This window comes from Nerophis ophidion, linkage group LG21 (assembly GCF_033978795.1).
Source record: "Nerophis ophidion isolate RoL-2023_Sa linkage group LG21, RoL_Noph_v1.0, whole genome shotgun sequence".
Classification (NCBI taxonomy): Eukaryota; Metazoa; Chordata; class Actinopteri; order Syngnathiformes; family Syngnathidae; genus Nerophis; species Nerophis ophidion.
The window spans coordinates 3,536,175-3,559,718 of NC_084631.1; the positions used below are offsets into that span (position 1 = coordinate 3,536,175).

The 23,544-nt window shown below is 39.6% G+C and overlaps 1 protein-coding gene across 1 annotated transcript in view; it reads left to right on the forward strand.

The window, feature by feature from the left end:
• The window catches only part of LOC133539587 (uncharacterized), a 198,440-nt gene that overhangs the window by 150,592 nt on the left and 24,304 nt on the right, over positions 1 to 23,544 (forward strand). Inside the window, exons 8-13 of the mRNA XM_061881608.1 lie at positions 3,682 to 3,729; positions 11,651 to 11,769; positions 17,059 to 17,278; positions 21,108 to 21,247; positions 21,318 to 21,444; positions 21,537 to 21,572. Of these exons, the coding sequence (XP_061737592.1) occupies positions 3,682 to 3,729; positions 11,651 to 11,769; positions 17,059 to 17,278; positions 21,108 to 21,247; positions 21,318 to 21,444; positions 21,537 to 21,572 (690 nt within the window). The remainder of the gene's footprint in view (positions 1 to 3,681; positions 3,730 to 11,650; positions 11,770 to 17,058; positions 17,279 to 21,107; positions 21,248 to 21,317; positions 21,445 to 21,536; positions 21,573 to 23,544) is intronic.

Genomic DNA, 23,544 nt, shown 5'->3' on the forward strand with positions numbered 1-23,544 from the left:
TGGTAATAAAAGATGCAACCTATGCTTCAAAGAGAAACTGTTTATTATATATCATCCAGACCTGTCATCCCTCAACAAGCGCAGTGAAATCATTTCAACATGCCACCACAGAGGGAAACACCTCCTAGGTAACACATGAGCCAATCACCATACCCTACACCTGCCTGTACCCACCCACTCTGTGCTCTATATAAACCATGGTATTAAAATCTCCTGATGATTGAGGGAACCCCTCATGAAACAGTTCTGTAGAGACGAAGTAGTCTTGTGATTTTTCCCACACATACATATTGCGCTCTACCACGGTATCGAACACTATTCTCTGGATAATCCAATCAAGACATATATATATATATATATATATATATATATATCCATCCATCCATCCATCCATCATCTTCCGCTTATCCGAGGTCGGGTCGCGGGGGCAGCAGCCTAAGCAGGGAAGCCCAGACTTCCCTATCTCCAGCCACTTCTTCTAGCTCTTCCCGGGGGATCCCGAGGCGTTCCCAGGCCAGCCGGGAGACATAGTCTTCCCAACGTGTCCTGGGTCTAATATATATATATATATATATATATATATATATATATATATATATATATATATATATGCAGGATTGTACTGTCTGTACAATCCTGCACCATGCTCTGCCCCACTCCTTCCCATAGCTGCTTCCTCAGGGAAGTGGGTCGTGAACAGCGTTGCCTTTGGTTCCCGAACAATTCAAAGAAAGTTCCATAAAATTGTTCGAAGGGGGCCCAGTCTGGAGTGGGAAAAAACTTCCATAGCAAAGCACATATACATATTACAACATACATCTCGAGATATTTAGCAACAGAGGGAAGGTAGTTCAAGGTCATGGTGGTAGGCCGCAGCTCTCAGGCGCTGACCATCCATTCATCACCCCTACGGGATTTGCGTCGAGGGCGTTGGATTGGGAGGCAGGGGGGTGTATGTGTGGCGTATATTTTTTTTTTGTGGATGTGTGTGTGTAAAAGCCCATACTGCGTCTCTGTTCCGCGGCCTTGATATATTTGCCGTCGCTAGTCCAAAGTTCACAACAACAGGTGTGTGTCTGTGAGAGACAAAAAAAAGGGAGTTTGTTGTGTCTTCCTGCGGTGATCTTCGGGAGAGTCTCGAAGCCAGGGAAACAATCCAAGTTAAAAAGATTTGTATGCGAGTGAAAATAAAGTTTGCTTTTCACTCTAAAATTGTCTATGACTGGTCCTCAAAAACTGCGGGGTAGACAGTCCGATGTAATCCACAGTTCTTCCTGCATCCTCCAATCATTTCTGACAGCTTTGGGATAATTTGACTATTAATGAAAAAAATGAGAATTAAGTCATGTGTGGCAATGCAAATTAAACAATAAAAAAAAACAAATAACGGTTTGAATTGGTCCATGTTATCGGGGACTGTTATTACCGACGGACAGGTGTCGCGGTGTGACTGCAGCCAGGCACGGAAGAACACCCTCGTCTCCATGGCAACATTTCTGTCGCTTTCACTCATTTGATGCTTTTCCACTAATGCATGGGTAGGCAACCCAGAATGCTGAAAGAGCCATTTTGGACCCAAATAACAAAAATCGTCAGGGGGGGTTGGCAAAACGTTTTTCTGCTTGCATCACGCAGGTGACGTCAATGTTCGGCCCTCGAGAGCCACATACCACACCGTGATTGGTAGATTTCTTCAGCTCCGCACACAACGCTGTCATGCGCCATTCATTTAAAACTTGCAGGCCGCACTGACATGAAACTTTCATATTAAGGTGGGGGCCGCAAAATAACAGCCCGCAGGCCGCATGTCTTAGACCGCTGCTATTCAGGAACACATTTACGCACTACTTGGCATTAAAACACATCAACAGTGTGCAGAAAGTGTTATTTTCTGGCGCATTCAAAAATCAATATTTGCATCAGCAATTAAAACATACCTTATGTGCTACTGTCCAAATTAAAATTGCGGAAAAAAAACATTAAACTTGAAAAAAATAAAGAAATAAAATATTTTAATCTCACAATTTGTAGCACCCATTCGACGCCGTGTAGCCCCCCGCATTTTGTTGATTCGAGTGGAAACGGCGGGCATTTCATCATCTCATAAGATGTAGTTTCTCTTTCGTGCGGGTTCCACTGACCACCAAGGAAGGACATCTCTTTTGCAGATTGACTCTTGTATATTTTGCAATAAAGAAAGTCTTTTGCGCTGTCGCCGCTCCCGCTGCTTGCTCCTCCGTGTCGCTCTTTAGTCGGCCACGTCTCCGTCGTTCTTGCTCTTCAGGAACTGTGTGTTCTCCACCTCCTATTGCCTCGTTGTCTCCTCCTTCTCCCCTTTTATACACTGTTAGGAGATACATTAATTTTTTCCCGGTGTGCGATGCACGCACCTGAATTCGATAGTGGCGTCGTTCCCGGCACGCGCCGCTCGCTCGCTCGCATTCCCCGCCTCCTTGCCGCCATCTTGGGCCGGGCTCCACCTCTCCACAATATCCTTCTTGAAAATGCCCTTGCAAATATATATATCTGCCACCTATTAAACGTTTTGTTCTCCTTCTTTGTGGGTCAACACTTCCTGCGTCCTGCTAAAACGCAACTTGTGATTGGATACTCACTTTGGAATGACAAGTGAGTATCCAATCACAGTCTCGCTAACATCAGGCTACCTAGATAGGCTACTGTCGTCAACTTCAAGATTGTTTATTGTCACATGCACAGTTAAACAGACAGTTTGCCGAACAATGAACATTTTACTTTGCTGGTCCACCCTTCAACAAGTCACACGGTACTAAGCTAAACTAAAATAGAATAAAATAAAAATAAAAAATGTTACACACAAGGCACAGTGAGTAACAACATTAATGCACATTCTGATTCACAGTCAACAATATAAATATGGAGGTGACATTTGGTCACAGCAACAGTTTTAAAAAAGTGTCTACAGTGATGGTTCACAGTTTGGGGGTGGTCATGGTAATTTGTGATCTGATTGGCTATCGCAACCGTCTATCAACTGTATGCGTTCTCAAATTCATCCAGTCACAGGACGGGTAAACGTCACGTTCAACTTGAAGCCAGCTCGAAGGCCTTACTGACAACAACTCGTCATCCGATTGGCTATCGCAATCGTCTATCAACTGTATGTGTCCGTTCACTTAAAGTGCACAAACGCCTGCATTGTTGATTGGCAACATCAGCAAGCCGAATTCTGATTGGATGCAAACTTTAACCTAAAAAAACAGCACTGGAAGGAGCATAATATGACATGAAGATAATATGAATGATTAATTGAACAAAATAATCAATAATGTTTAATTAACACAGTAATAATAAGACAATAAGTGCATGAATATTCCCTTTTTTGAGTCTCTTTGCTGGTGCAAAATGAACACCATCAACATAGATGGATGAATAATGATTCGTCCATAGCAACCCTGTGATTCATCTGATGAAAACATGACTTTTGATAGATGTATATGTTTTTAATAGATGTGTATGTTTATAATAGATGTATATGTTTTTAATAGATGTGTATGTTTTTAATAGATGTATATGTTTTTAATAGATGTGTATGTTTTTAATAGATGTATATGTTTTTAATAGATGTATATGTTTTTAATAGATGTGTATGTTTTTAATAGATGTATATGTTTTTAATAGATGTGTATGTTTTGTCCATAGCTCACCAAAGAAAAGGAACATGGCAAGCTCAACCCTCGACCCGGAAAGGTGAGTCTTCAGACCAAACACACGCTTCAGGAAGTGTTGTCCCGATACCAATATTTTGGTAGCGGTACTAAAATTATTTCGATACTTTTCAGTAGTTTTCAATACTTTTTTAAATAAAGGGGACCACAAACAATCGCATATTTTGGCTTTATTTTAGCAAAAAATCTTAGGGTACGTTAAACATATGTTTCTTATTGTAAGTTTGTCCTTAAACGAAATAGTGAACATACTGCCAGGATCTTCAGCTCTCACTGGATCAGTTCGCAGCCGAGTGTAAAGCGACTGGGATGAGAATCAGCACCTCCAAGTCCGAGTCCATGGTTCTCGCCCGGAAAAGGGTGGGGTGCCATCTCCGGGTTGGGGAGGAGACCCTGCCCCAAGTGGAGGAGTTCAAGTACCTCGGAGTCTTGTTCACGAGCGAGGGAAGAGTGGATCGTGAGGTGGACAGGCGGATCGGTGCGGCGTCTTCAGTAATGCGGACGTTGTGTCGATCCGTGGTGAAGAAGGAACTTGTCAGGTTCCAACACTGATGACATCTATTAAACAAGACAAAAAAGGCAAATAATCAAACAGAGACAGAATAAAATTTGGACTCAGATTCTGAGGAGAGACATGGCCACTGTACTGTCTGTACAATCCTGCACCTTGCTCCGCCCCCCTCCTTCCCATAGCTGCTTCCTCAGGGAAGTGGGTCGTGAACAGCGTTGCCTTTGGTTCCCGAACAATTCAAAGAAAGTTCCATAAAATTGTTCGAAAAGGGTCCCATAAAACAGATAGAAGAAAGAGTTCGTAAAAAATACTTCAAAAAGAGTTCCTGTAGAAGTTAGGCAGATTCTGCTTGGAAGTCCAGTGAAGTTTTACGAGCATTCTTCTTACGGGCGGTGTTGCTCGGTTGCAGGTTCGATCCCCACTCCCGCCGTCCTAGTCCCTGCCGTTGTGTCCTTGGGCAAGACACTTTACCCACCTGCTCCCAGTGCCACCCACACTGGTTTGAATGTAACTTAGATATTGGGTTTCACTATGTAAAGTGCTTTGAGTCACTCGAGAAAAAGCGCTATATAAAACCAATTCACTTCACTTCACTTCACAAGACAACTGTAACGCCGGTTCGGCATCGTGGTACCGGGTTCGATTCACTCGAGGATGCGTCAAACGAAGAACACAACAAAGGTTAGATCTAACAAATTTATTAACAAAAAGTGAGCTCTGAACAAAAACACTGGAGCTAATAAAAAGGGAAACAAAAGACGCTAGCGTGAAAGCTAGGAAATATAAAGAACTAAGATTTGGCACGATGGCACAAGAAATGAAAACAAAGATGATTAGCATGTGAGCTAAAGATGACAACAAAGTGGCTTAGCTAATGAGCTAGCGAGAAAAACATACCTGACGTTACTTGTTGCACGTGAGCAAATTAGAGTCCCGGAAAGAATAAACAGAAGAGGCTGGCTTATAAAGGGAAGGTAATTAGCAGTGAACAGGTGTGCAGGAACCGGGAGTAACAGCTGAAACTAATAAGTAACCATGGTGATGGACTAAACGGGAAATAAACGGATCAGAGGGAGAATGAGAACAAAGATGGAAAAATAAACAATAATATTTGAAGATCCGAGTCAAGGATCGCAACAACAACTTGTCTTTTATAAATCCAATCCAAACCACTTTATTTGTACAGCACTTTTTTTTTTTTTTTTTGTCCTGTCCAGCTTCTTAGGCAAATCATATAGTTGATGTAGATGATTTACTTTACAAAAGAGAAGTGTAAGATACTTCTCTTGTTGTCTTTTTTGAATGTGACTTGATTAAATGTATTTATATTATCATTTGGTGCAGCCGGGCCGGAGCAGGAGGGGATAGAAAGGGAAAAAAAGGAAGACAGGGGGGATAAAAGGGGGACTAGACCGAGAGATAAAAAGAACAACAACAATAGAACAACACCAGCACATACATAATATGTACAAATATGATCGTAAAAGTGATAGCAAATAAGCAGTTAGTGAAATAAATAATATAGTAATGACAATGAGCATTTTTATACTAAAACTGGAGCAATACAAATACCAATAGAAAAAGCGCTATTAAGAGCCACATCTGGCTCTAGAACCACAGGTTCCCTACCCCTGGTATAGCGGTACTAATGAATCAAAAACGGTACTATACTCTGTTTGAAAAGTACCGGTTCGCCATCATTTTTTTTTTTTTTTTTTTACAGGCATGTCGTCATCACGTCATGACATTGCTGGTTTTACGAGCAGAGGAGCATGTTCGGCAGCGCATAATCACAGAGTACTTACAAGCAGACACAGTGTGTAGACAGAAAAGAGAGAACGGACGCAATTTGGTCTAAAAACTAACGATAAAAGGTGACGTTATAACACTGAAACACCCTCAGGAAGAGGTGCTTTAAGACATGGCTAGCTAGCTAGCGGCTAACAACCATTTGCCGTCAGCAGTGTTTTAGCTACTTCTAAATCACAGGTATCATCCCTGCAGGACGAGGAATAGCTAAACATGCTTCACTACACACCGTAGCTCACTGGTGTCAAAATGTAAACAAACACCATGGGTGGATCTGCACCTGACATCCACTGTAATGATACCAAGTATAAGAGCGTATCAAGTCGGTACTACTATGATCACATCAATATTTTCTTTCTTTTTTTTAATTCATAGTTTATTCATAAAGTCAGGAAATACGTCCCTTGGACACATGAGGACTTTGAATATGACCAATGTAAGATCCTGTTACTACTTGGCATCGATTCGATACCTACATTTGTGGTATCGTCTAAAACATGGGTGTCAAACTCTTCATTTGGCCCTTGAGGCAATAATAAATCAACATTAGAGCTGGCCCGCCCAGTGCCGCTGTATCACCGCATTCAACATTTCTGTCGCTTTCACTCATTTGCCGCTTTTCCACTAATGCATGGGTAGGCAACCAGAATGCTAAAAGAGACATTTTGGACCCAAATAACAAAAATCGTCAGGGGGGGTTGGCAAAACGTTTTTCTGCTTGCATCACGCAGGTGACGTCAAATTTCGGCCCTCGAGAGCCACATACCACACTGTGATTGGTAGATTTCTTCAGCTCCGCACACAACGCTGTCAAGCACCATTTTTTTAAAAACTGGCGGGCCACACTAACATTAAACTTTCATATTAAGGTGGGGGCCGCAAAATAACAGCCCGCAGGCCGCATGTCTTAGACCCCTGCTATTCAGGAACACATTTACGCACTACTGGGCATTGAAACACATCAACAGTGTGCAAAAAGTGTTATTTTCTGGCGCATTTAAAAATCAATATTTGCATCAGCAATTAAAACATACCTTATGTGGTACTGTCCAAATTAAAATTGCGGAAAAAAAACATTAAACGTGAAAAAAATCAAGAAAATATTTGAACTCACAATTTGTAGCACCCATTCGACGCCGTATAGGCCCTCGTATTTTGTTGATTTGAGTGGAAACGGCCGGCATTTCATCATCTTACAAGATGTAGTTTCTCTTTAAATATCTGTGACAGTAGCTCGCTGTTGTCGTGCGGGTTCCACTCACCACCAAGGAAGGACATCTCTTTTGCAGGTTTGATTCTTGTTTATTTTGCAATAAAGAAAGTCTTTTGCGCCGTCGCCGCTCCCGCTGCTCGCTCCTCCGTGTCGCTCTTTAGTCGGCCACGTCTCCGTCGTTCCGTCGTTCTTGCTCTTCAGGCACTGCGTGTTCTCCACCTCCTTTTGCCTCGTTCTCTCCTCCTTCTCCCTTGTTATACATTGTTAGGAGATACATTAATTGTGTCCCGGTGTGCAATCCACGAACCTGAATTCGATTGTGGCGTCGTTCCCGGCACGCCCCGCCTCGCCGCTCGCTCGCATTCCCCGCCTCCTTGCCGCCATCTTGGGCCGGGCTCCAGCATGCCCTGCCCCGCTGCTCGTTCGCCGGCTGGAAGGGGCGTGAATTTCGGGAGATTTCCGGGAGAAAAAGTTTTTCCGGGAGGTTTTCAGGAGAGACGCTGAATTTCGGGAGGCTCCCGGAAAATCGGGGAGGGTTGGCAAGTATGTACAGGTGTGCGACACAACACAAAATAAAATCTAAATATTAATGAAAAAAATGAGAATTAAGTCATGTGTGGCAATGCAAATTAAACAATAAAAAAAAACAAATAACGGTTTGAATTGGTCCATGTTATCAGGGACTGTTATTACCGACGGACAGGTGTCGCGGTGTGACTGCAGCCAGGCACGGAAGAACACCCTCGTCTCCATGGCAACATTTCTGTCGCTTTCACTCATTTGACGCTTTTCCACTAATGCATGGGTAGGCAACCCAGAATGCTGAAAGAGCCATTTTGGACCCAAATAACAAAAATCGTCAGGGGGGTTGGCAAAACGTTTTTCTGCTTGCATCACGCAGGTGACGTCAATGTTCGGCCCTCGAGAGCCACATACCACACCGTGATTGGTTAGATTTCTTCAGCTCCGCACACAACGCTGTCAAGCACCATTCATTTAAAACTGGCGGGCCACACTAACATTAAACTTTCATATTAAGGTGGGGGCCGCAAAATAACAGCCCGCAGGCCGCATGTCTTAGACCCCTGCTATTCAGGAACACATTTACGCACTACTGGGCATTAAAACACATCAACAGTGTGCAAAAAGTGTTATTTTCTGGCGCATTTAAAAATCAATATTTGCATCAGCAATTAAAACATACCTTATGTGGTACTGTCCAAATTAAAATTGCGGAAAAAAAACAATAAACGTGAAAAAAATCAAGAAAATATTTGAACTCACAATTTGTAGCACCCATTCGACGCCGTATAGCCCCTCGTATTTTGTTGATTCGAGTGGAAACGGCCGGCATTTCATCATCTTACAAGATGTAGTTTGTCTTTAAATATCTGTGACAGTAGCTCGCTGTTGTCGTGCGGGTTCCACTCACCACCAAGGAAGGACATCTCTTTTGCAGGTTTGATTCTTGTTTATTTTGCAATAAAGAAAGTCTTTTGCGCCGTCGCCGCTCCCGCTGCTCGCTCCTCCGTGTCGCTCTTTAGTCGGCCACGTCTCCGTCGTTCCGTCGTTCTTGCTCTTCAGGCACTGCGTGTTCTCCACCTCCTTTTGCCTCGTTCTCTCCTCCTTCTCCCTTGTTATACATTGTTAGGAGATACATTAATTGTGTCCCGGTGTGCAATCCACGAACCTGAATTCGATTGTGGCGTCGTTCCCGGCACGCCCCGCCTCGCCGCTCGCTCGCATTCCCCGCCTCCTTGCCGCCATCTTGGGCCGGGCTCCAGCATGGCCTGCCCCGCTGCTCGTTCGCCGGCTGGAAGGGGCGTGAATTTCGGGAGATTTCCGGGAGAAAATTTTTTTCCGGGAGATTTTCAGGAGAGGCGCTGAATTTCGGGAGGCTCCCGGAAAATCCGGGAGGGTTGGCAAGTATGTACAGGTGTGCGACACAACACAAAATAAAATCAAAATATTAATGAAAACAATGAGAATTAAGTAGTGTGTGGCAACGCAAATTAAACAATAAAAAAAAAACAAATAACGGTTTGAATTGGTCCAGGTTATCGGGGACTGTTATTACCGATGGACAGGTGTCGCGGTGTGACTGCAGCCAAGCGCGTAAGAACACCCTCGTCTCTATGGCAACATTTCTGTCGCTTTCACTTATTTGACGCTTTTCCACTAATGCATGGGTAGGCAACCCAGAATGCTGAAAGAGCCATTTTGGACCCAAATAACAAAAATCGTCAGGGGGGGTTGGCAAAACGTTTTTCTGCTTGCATCACGCAGGTGACGTCAATGTTCGGCCCTCGAGAGCCACATACCACACCGTGATTGGTTAGATTTCTTCAGCTCCGCACACAACGCTGTCAAGCGCCATTTATTTAAAACTGGCGGGCCACACTAACATTAAACTTTCATATTAAGGTGGGGGCCGCAAAATAACAGCCCGCAGGCCGCATGTCTTAGACCCCTGCTATACAGGAACACATTTACGCACTACTGGGCATTAAAACACATCAACAGTGTGCAGAAAGTGTTATTTTCTGGCGCATTTAAAAATCAATATATGCATCAGCAATTAAAACATACCTTATGTGCTACTGCTAAAATTGCGGAAAAAAAACATTAAACGTGAAAAAAATAAAGAAAATATTTGAACTCACAATTTGTAGCACCCATTCGACGCCGTATAGCCCCTCGTATTTTGTTGATTCGAGTGGAAACGGCCGGCATTTCATCATCTTACAAGATGTAGTTTCTCTTTAAATATCTGTGACAGTAGCTCGCTGTTGTCGTGCGGGTTCCACTCACCACCAAGGAAGGACATCTCTTTTGCAGGTTTGATTCTTGTTTGTTTTGCAATAAAGAAAGTCTCCCGGGGCAAGCATTCTCCCGAATTTCCACCCTGACAACAATATTGGGAGCGTGCCTTTAAAGGTACTGCTTTTAACATCCTTTACAACAGGGGTCGGGAACCTTTTTGGCTGAGAGAGCCAGACAAGCCAAATATTTTTAAAAGTATTTCCGTGAGAGCCATATAATTTTTTATTTTTTATTAACACTGAATACAACTATATGCGTGCATTTTTAAGAAAGACCAACAGTTTTAGAGTATAATAAGTCTCTTATTCTTTTTAACAACATTGTTCATCTGAGGCTAACCAACAAATAAATAAAACACTTTTTACCATGAATGCGACTTCTTGAACAGGTGCGGTAGAAACCGGATGGCTGGATGAAAACGCATGAGAATGTTTTATATTTTGAACGTTATTTTTGACACTGTGATTACCAGCGGAATTATTCATTACTTATCGTGTTAAGCAATGTCAGCTAAGATTTATCTGAGAGCCAGACGCAGTCATCAAAAGAGCCACATCTGGCTCTAGAGCCATAGGTTCCCTACCCCTGGTCTACAACCTGTGGTCACGTTCGCTTTTCCTCCATACAAACAGCGTGCGCGCCCAGTCATGTAATATATGCGGCTACTAGACACACACACAAAAGTGAATGCAAAGCATACTTGGTCAACAGCCATACAGGTCACACTGAGGGTGGCTGTATAAACAACTTTAACACTGTTACACCACACTGTTAACCCACACCAAACAAGAATGACAAACACATTTCGGGAGAACATCCGCACTGTAACACAACATAAACACAACAAAAGAAATACCCAGAACCCCTTGCAGCGCTAACTCTTCCGGGACACTACCAACAAAAGTCGATTTTGCATGTCACTATAAAGTTACATAAGCCTTGCTTGTTCAATATTCAATGCAAAACTTGTTTGGGTCCCTATTAAAATGTTAATTTGTTCAACTTTGGCCCGCGGCTTTGTTCAGTTTAGAATTCTGGCCCACTCTAGATTTGAGTTTGACACCCCTGCTCTAAAGCTAATGTAAAGTATCCAAACAACAGAAGAATAAGTGATTATTACATTTGAACAGAAGTGTAGATTAAACATGTTGAACGAGAAAATAAGCAGATATTAACAGTAAATGAACAAGTAGATTAATAATCCATTTTTACAGCTTGTCCTTTATAATGTTGACAAAATAATAGAATGGAAAATGACACAATATGTTACTGCATATGTCAGCAGACTAATTAGGAGCCTTTGTTTGTTTACTTACTAATAAAAGACAAGTTGTCTTGTATGTTCACTATTTTATTTAGGCACAAATTGTAATAATAAACATATGTTTAATGTACCCCTAAGATTTTTTGTTAAAATAAAGCCAACAATGACATTTTTTGTGGTCCCTTTTAATTAAGTATCGAAATACATTTTGGTACCGGTATCGAGACATCCTGCAGCTATCCTGTATTATCCGACCTGTTTGTACATTTTGTGATCCGGTTCTGCAAAATAGTCATTCTTCTTTCCGTGCACCACCTGTTTAGTTGTATATTTTTGACCGGCCGGGCTTCTGTGGCCAGAGGATCGAGCTGCACAGCGATGTGGTCGACGCCACGTCATGGGACCTGCAGGAGACCATCTCCATCAGGGTGCTCAGAGGAGGGTGAGTGCTGCCAAAGAATGCATACAACAACAACAACAAAAAAGACCTGTTTCTCTAAGTCAGGCTTACTTTCAGGACTAACTATAGGTTGACGAGAATTTCCAAAATATGTTTTGATTCAAATTTGCATATCTGTGCTTTGTGGACTTGGAGAAGGCATTGGACCGTGTCCCTCGGGAAGTCCTGTGGGGAGTGCTCAGAGAGTATGGGGTATCATCCATCCATCCATCCATCCATCTTCTTCCGCTTATCCGAGGTCGGGTCGCGGGGGCAACAACCTAAGCAGGGAAACCCAGACTTCCCTCTCCCCAGCCACTTCGTCTAGCTCTTCCCGGGGGATCCCGAGGCGTTCCCAGGCCAGCCGGGAGACATAGTCTTCCCAACGTGTCCTGGGTCTTCCTACCGGTTGGACGTGCCCTAAACACCTCCCTAGGGAGGCGTTCGGGTGGCATTCTGACCAGATGCCCGAACCACCTCATCTGGCTCCTCTCCATGTGGAGGAGCAGCGGCTTTACTTTGAGTTCCTCCTGGATGGCAGAGCTTCTCACCCTATCTCTAAGGGAGAGACCCAAACTCATTTGGGCCGCTTGTACCCGTGATCTTATCCTTTCGGTCATGACCCAAAGCTCATGACCATAGGTGAGGATGGGAACGTAGATCGACCGGTAAATTGAGAGCTTTGCCTTCCGGCTCAGCTCCTTCTTCACCACAACGGATCGGTACAACGTCCGCATTACTGAAGACGCCGCACCGATCCGCCTGTCGATCTCACGATCCACTCTTCCCTCACTCGTGAACAAGACTCCTAGGTACTTGAACTCCTCCACTTGGGGCAGGGTCTCCTCCCCAACCCGGAGATGGCACTCCACCCTTTTCCGGGCGAGAACCATGGACTCTGACTTGGAGGTGCTGATTCTCATTCCGGTCGCTTCACACTCGGCTGCGAACCGATCCAGTGAGAGCTGAAGATCCCGGCCAGATGAAGCCATCAGGACCACATCATCTGCAAAAATCAGAGACCTAATCCTGCGGTCACCAAACCGGAACCCCTCAACGCCTTGACTGCGCCTAGAAATTCTGTCCATAAAAGTTATGAACAGAATCGGTGACAAAGGACAGCCTTGGCGGAGTCCAACCCTCACTGGAAATGTGTTCGACTTACTGCCGGCAATGCGGACCAAGCTCTGACACTGATCATACAGGGAGTGGACCGCCACAATAAGACAGTCCGGTACATAAGTATAAGTATGGGGTATCGGACTGCATTGGTGTCAAACTCTGGCCCGCGGGCCAAATTTGGCCTTCCGTATAATTTCATTTGGCCCTTGAGGTAATATCAAATTAACCTTAGAGCTGGCCTACCGGTATTACACACCGCATTCACCGCTAATACTCATACTTGCCAACCCTCCCGATTTTCAGTGCCCCTCCCTAAAATCTCCCGGGGCAACCATTCTCCCAAATTTCTCCCGATTTCCACCTACACAACAAAATTGGGGGCGTGCCTTGAAGGCACTGCCTTTCGCCTTCTCTACAACCTGTCGTCACGTCCGCTATTCCTCCATACAAACTGAATAAAAATCACACATAACGGAATGCAAGGCATACTTGGTCAACAGCCATACTGGTCACACTGAGGGTGGCCGTATAAACAACTTTAACACTGTTACAAATATGCGCCACACTGTGAACCCACACCAAACAAGAATGACAAACACATAGGGCGGCATAGCTCGGTTGGTAGAGTGGCCGTGCCAGCAACTTGAGGGTTGCAGGTCCAATTCCCGATTGTGCCATCCTAGTTACTGCCGTTGTGTCCTTGGGCAAGACACTTTACCCACCTGCTCCCAGTGCCACCCACACTGGTTTAAATGGAACTTAGATATTGGGTGTCACTATGTAAAGCGCTTTGAGTCACTTGAGAAAAAGCGCTATATAAATATAATTCACTTCACATTTCGGGAGAACATCCTCACCGTAACACAACAGAACAAGTATCCAGAATCCCTTGCAGCACTAACTCTTCCGGGACGCTACAATATACACCCACTGCTACCACCATCATTATTTTATTTTTAAATTTATCAGCCTGTGGAAAAAGTTAATGTTGATATTTACCTCAGAAGGCTGCAAATAGAAAAGAGGCATTCCATTTTTTTTATTTAAATGTTATTTCATATACCATTGATGTTTTTTCGTTTGTTTAGTGAAATTGGATTTTGCATTATTAAGTTATATAAGCGACGCTTGTTCCATATTCAGTCTTAAAGCAAATCAGTGTAGCAAACTGAGCAATAATTAACGTTTTATTATGGAGCGGTATAGCTCGGTTGGTAGAGTGTCCATGCCAGCAACTTGAGGGTTCCAGGTTCGATCCCCGCTTCCGCCATCCTAGTCACTGCCGTTGTGTCCTTGGGCAAGACACTTTACCCACCTACTCCCAGTGCCACCCACACTGGTTTAAATGGAACTTAGATATTGGGTTTCACTATGTAAAGCGCTTTGAGTCACTAGAGAAAAAGCGCTATATAAATATAGAGTAGGGGTCACCAACGCGGTGCCCGCGGGCACCAGGTAGCCCGTAAGGACCAGATGAGTCGCCCGCTGGCCTGTTCTAAAAATAGCTCAAATAGCAGCACTTACCAGTGAGCTGCCTCTATTTTTTTAAATTTTATTTATTTACTAGCAAGCTGGTCTCGCTTTGCTCGACATTTTTAATTCTAAGAGAGACAAAACTCAAATAGAATTTGAAAATCCAAGAAAATATTTTAAAGACTTGGTTTTCACTTGTTTAAATAAAGTCATTTATTTTTACACTTTGCTGCTTATAACTTTCAGAAAGACACTTTTAGAGAAAAAAATACAACCTTAAAGATGATTTTAGGATTTTTAAACATGTACTTTTTTACCGTTTAAATTTCTTCCTCTTCTTTCCTGACAATTTAAATCAATGTTCAAGTAAAAAAAAAAAAAGGTTTATTGTAAAGAATAATAAATACATTTTAATTTAATTCTTCAATTTAGCTTCTGTTTTTTCGACAAAAAATATTTGTGAAATATTTCTTAAAATTTATGATTAAAGTTAAAAAAAAAAATATTCTGGCTAATCTAGAAAATCTGTAAAATCAAATTTAAATCGTATTTCAAATTCTTTTGAATTTCTTTAAAAAATTTAGTTCTGGAAAATCTAGAAAAAAATAATGATTTGTCTTTGTTAGAAATATAGCTTGGTCCAATTTGTTATATATTCTAAAAAAAGTGCAGAATGGATTTTAACCTATTTAAAACATGTCATCAAAATTCTAAAATTAATCTTAATCAGGAAAAATTACTAATGATGTTGCATAAATAATTGTTTTAATTTTTTCCAAAATATTCCAATTAGCTAGTTTTTCTCTTTTTTGGGGGGTTGAATTTTGAATTTTAAAGAGTCGAAATTGAAGATAAACTATGTTTCAAAATAAAAAAAATTTTTTTTTTCATGTTTTCTCCTTTTTTAACCCGATCAATTAAGTGTTTTTTTCATCATTTATTCTCTACAAAAAACCGTCCGTAAAAGGAAAAAAAATTGGAAGGACAGACAGAATTTTTTTTTATATATATAGATTTATTTATTAAAGGTAAATTGAGCAAATTGGCTATTTCTGGCAATTTATTTAAGTGTGTATCAAACTGGTAGCCCTTGGCATTAATCAGTACCCAAGAAGTAGCTCTTGGTTTTAAAAAGGTTGGTGACCCCTGATATAGAGCAAAGAATAGAGAGAGAGAAAAAAAATAGAGAGCAATTCATGCACGTTTGCTTGCTACTTCAAGGCTTGAATGTTTGATTCATTCATCCTTATTTTATTTACAAATGTATTATTAGCCTGTGGAAAAAAGTTTATTTTGATATTTACCTCAGAAGGCTGCAAATAGAAAAGTGGCATTACATTTTTATTTAAATTTTACTTGATATGCCAATGATATTTTTCAATTATTATTATTATTTGGAACTCGATTTTGCATGTCACTATAAAGTTATATACCTTATTTCCTTGAATTGCTGTATGCGCCTGCCTAGAATTACTGCCGGGTTAAACTGGTTTCGCCAAATAATTAGCATGTGTCTAGAATTTCCACCGGGTCAAACTCGTCACGTCACGAGTGACACTTCACCTGTCATCATTTTCAAAATGGAGGAAGCTGATTTCAATCATTTGAAATTGCATAAAGGGAAGAAGATTAAGATCTATTCAGTAGGATTTAAGATCCAATCTTAAATCAGGGCGGTTTAGCTCGGTTGGTAGAGTGGCCGTGCCAGCAACCGGAGGGTTGCTGGTTCGATTCCCGCTTCCGCCATCCTAGTCACTGCCGTTGTGTCCTTGGGCAAGACACTTTACCCACCTGCTCCCAGTGCCACCCACACTGGTTTAAATGGAACTTAGATATTGGGTTTCACAATGTAAAGCGCTTTGAGTCACTAGAAAAAAGCGCTATATAAATATAATTCACTTCACTTCACACTTCACAATCTATTGAATATGCTAAAAAGAACAGCTATGTTTTATTAATATACCGTAGCTGCGTGTGTCAAATATGAGCCATTAAATGACTCCCGCCTCCTGGTGGTAGAGGGCGCTAGTGATCCTTCTTGCGACAACTAGGCTGCAGAAGAAGTGACAACAAGCAGTAAGAGTGAGCAGCGATCATTGTATTTTTTCCTCTCGCTTGCACTTTTAACATGGAGGATTACATATCTAAAATAAAACAGTTTTCTAAACTGGACTTTCAATGGAAGCAGGAGGTAATAAAGGAAGATCTCCATCGAGACAGAGACTTTTAAAACTGAAGAAAGATAAGGAAGACTTCTATAAACAAGTTATCGATGCTTTTGATCAGAAGGAGCTGCGCATGGGCTTCATTTATAAGTAAAGGTGAGACCATAATAAAGTTTTTTTATTATTAAATGTGCTTTTCATGATGGTATCCTTACATCACACTCAAATTCATAAGCGCAGGCTTAAATTTACCGCATGCCTTTGGTAAGCGCCGAAGTGAGAAGAGGTTTTAAAATAATTAGCGCCCCTGCTTGTTCAATATTCAATGCAAAACTTGTTCGGGTTCCTATTAAAAGGTTCATTTTTTCAACCTTGGCCCGCTTCTTTGTTCACTTTAAAATGTTCGGCCCACTCTGTATTTGAGTTTGACAGCCCTGATTTAAAGCCAACAACTTTTACCTTCAAATTCCAGCCGAAAAAGTCTATTATAAACCTCGTCTACGAGCCTGATCGGGTCTCTTCTCCCGTGCAGCTGGGTGTTGTACGAGAAGCGTAACTTTAAAGGGGAGAAGATCGCCCTGGACGAGGGGGACATAGAGATCACCTGCCCCTTCAAGCCCCCCGAGGAGGAGCAGCAGGTGAATGGAGAGAAGCAGCAGAACGGGGAGCAGAAGGAGGAGAGCAGTGAGGAGCAGACGGAAGCCAAGCCGGCCAAGAAGTTCATCATTGGGTCCGTTCGAAGAGCTGTGAGGGTGAGTTGTTGTTTTTTCCCCACCTGTCCAGGTATGGTAATGATTATTAGTTCAGTCCACAGTTAACTGAAGGTTCAAATAATGGGCGGTATCAGTCTGATACTGTTCAATAACCATGTTATCACCTGGATTTTTCAAACTGGACTAAATTATCCCACAGACCCTGAAGATTCAGAAATACATAATTTGTTTTTTTTTTAAACATTTACTCTATTTGTGAGCATTTAAAACCCTTTCTTTATTTTTTTCGGAACTCATAAATCCAGGTCTCGATAAAAAAAATCAATATACAGTGCGGCAAAAAAAGTATTTAGTCAGCCAGCGATTGTGCAAGTTCTCCCACTTCAAAGGATGACAGAGGTCTGTCATTTTCATCATAGGTACACTTCAACTGTGAGAGGCAGAATGTGAAAAAAAAAATCACATTGTAGGAATTTTAAAGAATTTATTTGTAAATTATGGTGGAAAATAAGTATTCAAAGCTCTCACTGATGGAAGGAGGTTTTGGCTCCAAATCTCACGATACATGGCCCCATTCATTCTTTCCTTAACACGGATCAATCGTCCTGTCCCCTTAGCAGAAAAACAGCCCCAAAGCATGATGTTTCCACCCCCATGCTTCACAGTAGGTCTGGTGTTCTTGGGATGCAACTCAGTATTCTTCTTCCTCCAAACACGACGAGTTGAGTTTATACCAAAATGGATACATGGATGATACAGCAGAGGATTGGGAGAATGTCATGTGGTCAGATGAAACCAACATAGAACTTTTTGGTATAAACTCAATTCGTTGTGATTGGAGGAAGAAGAATACTGAGTTGCATCCCAAGAACACCATACCTACTGTGAAGCATGGGGGTGGAAACATCATGCTTTGGGGCTGTTTTGTGTGTGTTACATTTATATTTAGCTATATATATATATATATATATATATATATATATATATATATATATATATATATATATATATATATATATATATATATATATGTGTGTGTGTGTGTGTGTGTTACATTTATATTAAGCTGTACATCAAGCAAGAATGGGAAATAAGCTTCGAAAATTGGTCTCTTCAGTTCCCAAACGTTACAGAGTGTTGTTAAAAGGAAAGGCCATGTAACACGGTGGTAAAATTGCTTTTTTGCAATGTGTTAATGCCATTAAATTCTAGGTTAATGATTAATTGCAAAAAAAAAAAGAGGTTTCTCAGTTCCAACATTAAATAACTTGTATTTGCAGTCTATTCAATTGGTTCACCTGTGAGATGTTCCAAATAAGCGTTTGATGAGCATTCCTCAACTTTCTCAGTCTTTATATATATATATATATATATATATATATATATATATATATATATATGTATGTATGTATGTATATGTATATATATATATGTATATATATATATATATGTATATATATATATGTATATATCCATCCATCCATCCATATATATATATGTATATATATATATGTATATATATATGTATATATATATATATATATATATATGTGTATGTATATATATATATGTATATATATATATATGTATGTATATCGGTACTTGTCTAGTACCGTGATACTACTGAATCATATTCGGTACTATACTGCCTCTAAAAAAGTGTATATTAAGTGTATTTAAGTGTATATTATGTTTATAATTTCAGGAAATACGTCCCTGGACACTTGAGGACTTTGAATATGACAAATGTATGATCCTGTAACTACTTGGTATAGGATCGATACCTAAATTTGTGGTATCATCCAAAACTAATGTAAAGTATCAAACAACAGAAGAATAAGTGATTATTACATTTTAACAGAAGTGTAGATAGAACATGTTAAAAGAGAAAGTAAGCAGAAATGAACAGTAAATAAACAAGTAGAATTATAATTAATTTTCTACCACTTGTCCTTAATAATGTTGACATAATAATGGGTGTATAAATGACACAAAATGTTTCTGCACATGTCAGCAGCTAAATTAGTAGCCTTTGTTTGCTTACTGAGTAATAAAAGACAAGTTGTCTCGTGTGTTCACTAGTTTATTTAAGGACAAACTTGCAATAAGATTTTTTTGTTAAATTAAAGACAATAATGCCATTTTTTGTGGTGCACTTTATTTAGAAAAGTATCAAAATGTATCGAAATACATTTTAGTATCGGTACAACCCCTAGTTGCAACTCTGTTTTATGCTGTTACTTTGTATATCTTTTTAATTTGATGGCAGTAAATTGTCAACTTATTGCGGTGAAATGCTCCCCTCTGATCCACATATGATTTTTGTACAATATTGAAGTATTTTTGTGTTAATTTAATAAGATACACTCTGAACAAACTCAATTGTTTAACTTTCATTCAAAAGTGTTTTTTCTAATGATGGTCATTTAAACCTACAAAGACAACAGAGGACCTTACCTTGGTATGCAGTGACACCTAGTGGTGAAGTTTTAAACTGCAGCCTACTCCACTGCATGCAGGGGCCTCTTAGATGTATTGAATTCTGTAAATAGTGATTTGTGTACTCATCAACTACTTGATTATTTATGATTATGATATGATTTTACCGATTGAGTAAGATATTACAGCTTGTTGCTGAGGTTTTATGACCTTTATTGAGTAAAACCTGCTTGAAACTAGAACATCCAGTGTTGCAAAACTGTGTTATCGACACAAGTATAAAACTACTTTTTCAAAGTAAGAATTTCTTATATCAAGCATGAAATAAAAAGAAAACATGAAAACATATATGTATGTATGTATGTATTTATATATATGTATATATATATATGTATGTATATATATGTATATATATATACATATACATGTATATATATACATATTTATGTATATATATATGTATGTATATATATACATATATATGTATGTATGTATGTATGTATATATATATATGTATGTATATATATACATATATATGTATGTATATGTCTATATATACATATGTATATATATACATGTATATGTATATATATACATATGTGTATATATATGTATATGTGTGTATATATATATGTACATATATGTATATATTATGTATATATATATATATGTATGTATATATATATATGTGTGTGTGTGTGTGTATATATGTACATATATGTATATATATATATATAGATATGTGTATATATGTATATATATATATGTATGTATATATGTATATATATACATATACATGTATATATATACATATTTATGTATATATATATGTATGTATATATATACATATATATGTATGTATGTATGTATATATATATATGTATGTATATATATACATATATATGTATGTATATGTCTATATATACATAAATATGTATATATATACATGTATATGTATATATATACATATGTGTATATATATGTACATATATGTATATATTATGTATATGTATATATATATATGTATGTATATATATATATATGTGTGTGTGTATATATGTACATATATGTATATATATATGTGTATATATGTATATGTATATATATGTGTGTGTATGTATACATATATATGTATGTATATATATGTATGTATATATATATATGTATGTATGTATCTATATATATATATGTATATATATATGTAAATATACATATGTATATATATATATATATGTATGTGTATATATATATATGTGTGTGTGTGTGTGTATATATATGTACATATATGTATATGTATATATATATGTATATATATATATGTGTATCGAAAGGAGCTACAAATTATTTATCAAACATTTGTGTCATGTTGTCAACAGAGGTCACTAATGCTTAAGTTGTGCTGATTACTGCAAACTCCCGTCCCATGCAGGACTACAGCGTGCCGGAAATCAGCCTCTTCCCAGACGAGAACGCAGAAGGCAAGAAGGTGATCTTCCGAGATACGTCCGAAGATGCGAGAATTTTTGGTTTCCCCATCAAGGCCAACTCCATCATCATAAAAGCCGGACTGTGAGTAATAATAACGAGGCACTTTTCACACATGAAAGATTATTATCTCAGTTGATCTGATTTCACGCAGATGGCTTGTGTTTGCCAAGCCCTTCTTTGAGGGGGTGCCGCGCGTCCTGGAGGTCGGGGGGTATTCCAATCCTGAAGCGTGGGGCGTGGAGCAGCCCTATGTGGGGTCTCTGCACCCGCTCAAAGTCGTAAGTCACAATCCAGTTTTTAGGTTCTTGGCTTCTTGTTGGAGAGGATGTCCATTACTGTCTGTCATGATTCCTAACATCTTTTTGTGTAGGGGGAGCCCAGGGTGGAAAATATCAGCGAACCAAAGGTGAGGAAGCACTCGCACGGTGTGAACAAATGTAATCTAAAGAAGTGCTGTTATTGATCTAAATATAGGTACCGTATTTCCTTGAATTGCCGCCGGGGCGCTAATTAATTTAAAACCTCTTCTCACTCCTGCGCTTACCAAAGGCATGCGGTAAAAGTAAGCATGCGCTTATTATTTTGAAAAACCTCTTCTCACTCCGGCACTTACCAAAGGCATGCAGTAAAAATTTGAGTGTGATGTAAGCTTGGACTTTAAATCCTACTGAATAGCTCTTAATGTTCTTCCCTTTATGCAATTTCAAATTACCGGTATTGAAATCAGCCTCCTCCATTTTGAAAATGATGACAGGGGAAGTGTCACTCGTGACGTGACGAGTTTGACCCGGCGGTAATACTAAGCATGCGTTAATTATTTTGCGAAACGAGTTTGACCCGGCAGTAATTCAAAGCAGGCGCATACTATATGCCCTGCGGCAATTCAAGGAAATATGGTAGTATCAATACCAAGGTGGGTGGATATTGGTATCGGATCAATACTAGCGTGGCGGGATCAATACTTTTGTTGTAGTCCCTCTTTTATACAAAACCCAAAACCAGTGAAGTTGGCACATTGTGTCATTCCTAAATAAAAACAGAATACAATGATTTGCAAATATTTGTCAACTTATATTTAATTGAATAGACTGCAAAGACAAGATACTTAATGTTCAAATTGGAAAATGTAATTTTTTGCAAATATTACCTCATTTGGAATTTGATGCCTCCAACATGTTTCAAAAAAGTTGGCACACACAAAAAAAACTGAGAAAGTTGAGGGATGCTCATCAAACACTTATTTGGAACATCCCACAAGTGAACCAATTGAATAGACTGCAAATATATTTAATGTTGGAACTGAGAAACTTAATTTATTTTTGCATATAAACATTAATTCTACATTTTAATGGCATTAAAACATTGCAAAAAGGCAATTTTACCACAGTTTTACATGGCCTTTCCTTTTAACAACACTCAGTAAACGTTTTGGAACCGAGGCGACCAATTTTTGAAGCTTTTCAGGTGGAATTATTTCTCATTCTTGCTTGAAGTACAGCTTAAGTTGTTCAACAAACCGGGGTCTCTGTTGTGGTATTTTACGCTCTACCATTTCCTTGAATTGCCGCCGGGTATATAGTAAGCGCCTCCCTAGAATTACTGCCGGGTCAAACTCGTTTCGCAAAATAATTAGCGCATGCTTAGCATTAACGCCGGGTCAAACTCGTTTTGCAAAATATTATTTTTATTAGCGCATGTCTAGAATTTCCGCCAGGTCAAACTTGTTTCGCAAAATAATTAGCATATGCCTAGAATTTCCACCGGGTCAAACTCGTCACGTCACGAGTGACACTTCACCTGTCATCAATTTCTAAAATGGAGGAGGCTGATTTCAATAATTTGAAATCGCATAAAGGGAAGAAGATTAAGAGCTATTCAGTAGGATTTAAGGTCCAAGCTATTGAATATGCTAAAAAGAACAGTAAGCAGCTATGTTTTATTAATATACCGTAGCTGCGTGTGTCAAATATGAGTAATTTAATGACTCTCTCCTTCTTGCGACTACTCGGCTGCAGACGAAGTGACAACAAGCAGCAAGAGTGAGCAGCAATTGTTTATTTTTTCTTCTCATTCGCACTTTTAACATGGAGGATTACATATCCAAAATAAAACAGTTTTCTAAATTGGACTTTCAGTCGAAAAAGGAGGTAATAAAGGAAGATCTCCATCGAGACTGAGAGACTTTTAAAACTGAAGAAAGATAAGGAAGACTTTTATAAACAAGTTATCGATGCTTTTGATCAGAAAGAGCTGCGCATGGACTTCATTTATAAGTAAAGGTAAGACCATTTTTTTTTTATTAAATGTGCTTTTCATGATGGTATCCTTACATCACACTCAAATTTATAAGCGCAGGTCTAAATTTTACCGCATGCCTT